At 47.2% G+C, this 4355-nt stretch overlaps 1 protein-coding gene across 1 annotated transcript; it reads right to left on the reverse strand.

The window, feature by feature from the left end:
* Positions 1-2773: 2773 nt before the first annotated feature.
* Positions 2774-3771, reverse strand: LOC133242856 (ferritin heavy chain-like). Its single transcript, XM_061409082.1, has one exon. It carries the CDS (start codon positions 3383-3385, stop codon positions 2813-2815), a length of 573 nt encoding a protein of 190 aa, XP_061265066.1. The 5' UTR covers positions 3386-3771; the 3' UTR covers positions 2774-2812.
* Between the last annotated feature and the right edge of the window lie 584 nt (positions 3772-4355).

The raw sequence follows: 4355 nt of genomic DNA on the forward strand, positions 1-4355 counted from the left end.
TTCTCAAGAGTCTTCTCCAACACCACAATTTGAAAGTATGAATTCTTCAGCACTCAGCCTTCTTTATGGTTCAACTCTCACATCCATACATGACTACTGCAAAGACCATAGCTTTGACTATAGAGACCTGTACTACAGAGCAACCCACATAGCCCTGCATCACATAAGCTGCTTCCTGTACACAGACAGTGGGCAGCACTTGTTAATTAGATGAACTGGTTAAGTAGGCCTAGGTTGGTTAAATGAGCTCATGACACATTAGATACCATATAAACTACTTCAGTACCAAAGATATCTAACTAGAAAGCCTAGGTGGCCTGACCTTTGTGATCTCTCACTTAATCTTCCAGGACTCTGCTTATCTTCTTGTCCAATAGTTAGTTTATCCAGTCCTGTGAGTCCAGCACTCTCAAGAAGATGTTGGCTCTCCTATGTTTATTTTCAGTACTGTTATCTCACCTTGTTACTCAACCACCCTGGGGTTCACTCCCCCAAAACACAGTGAAACCAATCTACTGGCACAGGTTGTATAAGGGAGAGTACAGCCTTTGTTGCAGGCCAGGCAAAGAGAACCAGCAGCTCATGCTGAGAAGACCCCAGCTCTCCAGCTGCTTTCACCAGGCTTTTAACAACAGTGTGAGGCAAAGGGTCTCAGCGTGCCTGATCACCTTGTGCTCAATTCTCTGATCCATTGATGGCAAGGTAACAGGGTGATGTTTTCAGGAATCTCAGTCATGAACCTTCTGGTTTCAGCAGGTCTGGGTTATACATTCTTGTGGCCAGCATGTAGTTAACTTTTTCTACATGTTGGGGTTTTAGTAACTGCAAGACAAGTCAAGGACATATTTCAGAATATTATATAAAGCCCTTGAGAAGAAACTGAAGGTGTTTTAATGGCTAAACTATTATTTGTTCTTGGCTGAGTGTTTTCATTTGTTTCTGTACATTCTCACTTCTCTGATTAAATTTGCTGCAAGCTTTTTCAGGAACAAGAGGTGGGAGGGGCACACAGGGATCTAACCCCAGAAACGTGCTCAGAGCAGTGTTTGATTTCCACATGAGCTTCAGATTCAGTTTTCTGGCTGCCTGCAAGGCATTTCCACTTTCGAATCTAATAGGCATCTGAGACTTACATGACATGCCTTCCCACATCCTTTTGGTCTCCCTGTTAACATTCCCAGATTAATTAATAGAAATACTTTCAACCCAGATGATCAAGTGCAAAACCTGGAATGGAGATTATTTCTCACCATTTCCCATTTTTCTCCTCTGTCCCTTAAGCAAATCTTGTCTCCAAAATCCATCTGGAACATGTGAAGATCTCATTTCCTCAGTGACCACTCTATTTCCAGCCACCACTGTCTGTCTGCCCTGCTACCATGTCTCCTAATTTGTCTCCTAGCCTCAACTCACCATCACTCACCTACTTTCTTTAAAGGAGCCAAAATCACTGGCTTAATATTTGGGGAGTCTTATTTTATTTTTTATTCAGAAAGAAACATTTGACCTTAACCTTGACCACATATTTTTCAGCCCTTCTCCTGAGGTAGTTTGAGTTTTCTGGTATGATTACTTTAATGGAAGAAAGGGTACAATGGAAGGGGGAGAAATATGTGTGTATGTGTGAGAGAGAGAGAAAGAGAGTTGGACCATAAATTGCCGAGTGCCAAAGAAATTGATGCTTTTGAACTGTGGTGCTGGAGAAGACTCTTGACAGTCCCTTGGACTGCAAGAAGATCAAACCAGTCAATCCTAAAGGCAATCAACCCTGAATATTCAGTGGGAAGACTGAACTTGAAGCCCCAATACTTTGGCCACCTGATGTGAAGAGCTGACTCATTAGAAAAGATCCTGATGCTGGGAAAGATTGAAGGCAGGAGGAGAAGAGGGTGGCAGATGATGGGATTGTTAGCATCACCAACTCAATGGACATGAAGTTGAGCAATCTCTGGGAGATAGTGAAGGACAGGGAAACCTGGCATGCTGTGGTCCATGGTGTTGCAAAGCTGGACATGACTTACAGACTGAACAACATATATGATGGATGTTTTTAAGGGCAATATGCATGACTAGCATGGTGAGCTAGGATGTTACTCCTGTATCTATAGGGAAGTCAGCCTATGGCTTAGTTACCAGTATCAGTGTTTTCCAGGGAGACACTGTTAAAGACGGACATCACCATACCTGTTTAGGGCCCCACATGCTACTCAGAAGCAATAGACTTCAACATTTGCATAATCTATTGAGCTAAAGGTTTTCAGGTAAAGTTGAAGACTCCTTTATTTTACTCCCTGTCTAATCTCCTTCACTTCTCACTAAGAGACAACCAGTATTTTGAATGCTGTACTATGGTGTGTGTGTGTGTGTGTGTGTGTGTGTATGTGTGTGTGTATATATATATATATATATATAATTTTACCACATACAGGTACCCACATAGACTAGGTCCTCAGATGGCCCATCCCACCCTCTCCATCTACTTTGTTCATGGGGGTCCTGTGTTTTCCAGGATCTCAGGAACTCCTCCATCCCTCTGCAGAGATCCTGAGCTATATATGGAACAGACCTGGGTAGCCAAGACAGATTCCTGGATATCTGTTTTAAAGTTTAAAAGATGAGAGAGCTGCACACAAAAATCAAACAGAGACCTTTATTTATTGAGGAACCAAATAACTTTATGTGAAGAACTGGTAAAACTGCAAGAAAAAAAACTTAGGTGAACTTATTCTGCAAGGGCAACACTGTGGTCTGCATGGCAGGCAGGGTGACCTTGGGCAGTCACCCGGGACTCAGGGGAAAGTCCAGTCCAGGCTCAGTCCTTGTCACTGGTGTCCAGGGTGAGCTTGTCAAAAGCGTACTCTGCCAGACCGCCTTCTGGCGCCCCCATCTTGCACACGTTGGTGAGATGGTCTGCCAGCTCCTTGATGAACTCGAGCTGCTGGTCCAAGTGGCGTGTCTCCAGGAAGTGGCACAGGTGGGCGTCGCTGCTCTCGGTGGCCAGGTGGTACAGGTCGAGCAGGCTCTGGCTGACTCTCTTCTCCAGGTGCAGGGCGTCCTGCGTGGCTTGGAGGCCGCTCTCCCGCTCTTGGGTCTCGGGCATCCTGGTGTCCAGGAAGGAGACGCGGCCCCCACGCTGGTTCTGCAGGAACATCAGGCTCTCGGCCGTCTCGCTGTGCTCCTGGGAGCGGAGCAGGAAGACGCGGGAGAAGTGCTCCAGGGCCATGTCGTGGTGGTGGTGCAGGGAGCAGACCCTGGCCAGGCACTGGAAGGAGGCGTGGAGCTCCAGGGTGGCGCGGCTGTTGGCCGCGGCCTCGCACTCGGGGAGGTAGTGGTAGCGCCCCTGCCAGGCCGCTGCGGGCAACATGGCGGGCAGTGGCAAGACCATCCGGAAGGCGTCTCGGATGAGGGAGGTGTGGCGAGGGCAGCAGCGGGATGGGCAGCAGCGGGTGCGGAGGTGCTGGCCGCCTCCTCGGAGCCTTCTCACGGTGACCCATGACGGCGGCCAGAGGCAGGCTCTGGGCCCCGGGGCAGGTGGCTGGGTGTGGGCTCTGGGATGGACAGGAAATGGTGACCGTTAGTGCAGGGTGAGTGCCTGGGCTTTGGGTCGCTTAAGGAAGAGGTCACCAGGTGGGCGGGGCCTGTGGGCGGGGCAAGAGCACTGAGTCCAAGTTCCATCAAAGCCTGGGTGAGGCACGAATGCTTTGACCTGAGCACCTGATGCTTAAATTTTTGCATTACTAATAATTTGAAAGAACTTTTTCTCGTTCTCTAATTCAGCATCCTCCAACATTTTTGAAACTTGGGACTGGTTTCCTGGAGGACAATTTTTCCCTTGGAGGGAGAGTATGTTTTCAGGATTATTCTCCTAAGGAGAGCACAACCTAGATCCCTCAGGTGCACAGTTCACAGTAGGGTCTGTTCTCCTTTGAGAATCTAATATCACTGCTGTGACAGGAGGTAGCACCCAGGTGGTAATATGAACGATCAGGAGTGAGTGTCAATACAGGTGAAGCTTTATGTGCCCAACACTCACTTTCTGCCATGTGGAGCCGTTCCCACCAGAGTGTTCGGGAGACCTGCTCTGATTGTTTCCTTCTACATTACGTTTCTGTATTTGAAGGTTGAATGATATTCTCTTCAGTTTTCTGTATTATGTCTGTGAGTTTTCCTCCAGAAATAGTTTGTTTTGTTCATCATGATCTTTTCTTTTACTTCCCTCAATATCTTACAAACCTTTCTCGACTTAAACTTAGGAATAAAGGACTCATTTGATTTGCCTGGCTAATTAGCATGGATCAACTCTAGAGCTGGGATGTCCATTTCATGTACAGTCCCATTTGTATTGGAGGGCAGAG

This window comes from Bos javanicus, chromosome X (genome assembly GCF_032452875.1).
Source record: "Bos javanicus breed banteng chromosome X, ARS-OSU_banteng_1.0, whole genome shotgun sequence".
NCBI lineage: Eukaryota > Metazoa > Chordata > Mammalia > Artiodactyla > Bovidae > Bos > Bos javanicus.

What these genes read in the sequence shown, in the direction of transcription:
- LOC133242856 (XM_061409082.1), bottom strand. Translation starts at nt 3,385, where the DNA reads ATGGTCTTGCCACTGCCCGCCATGTTGCCCGCAGCGGCCTGGCAGGGG.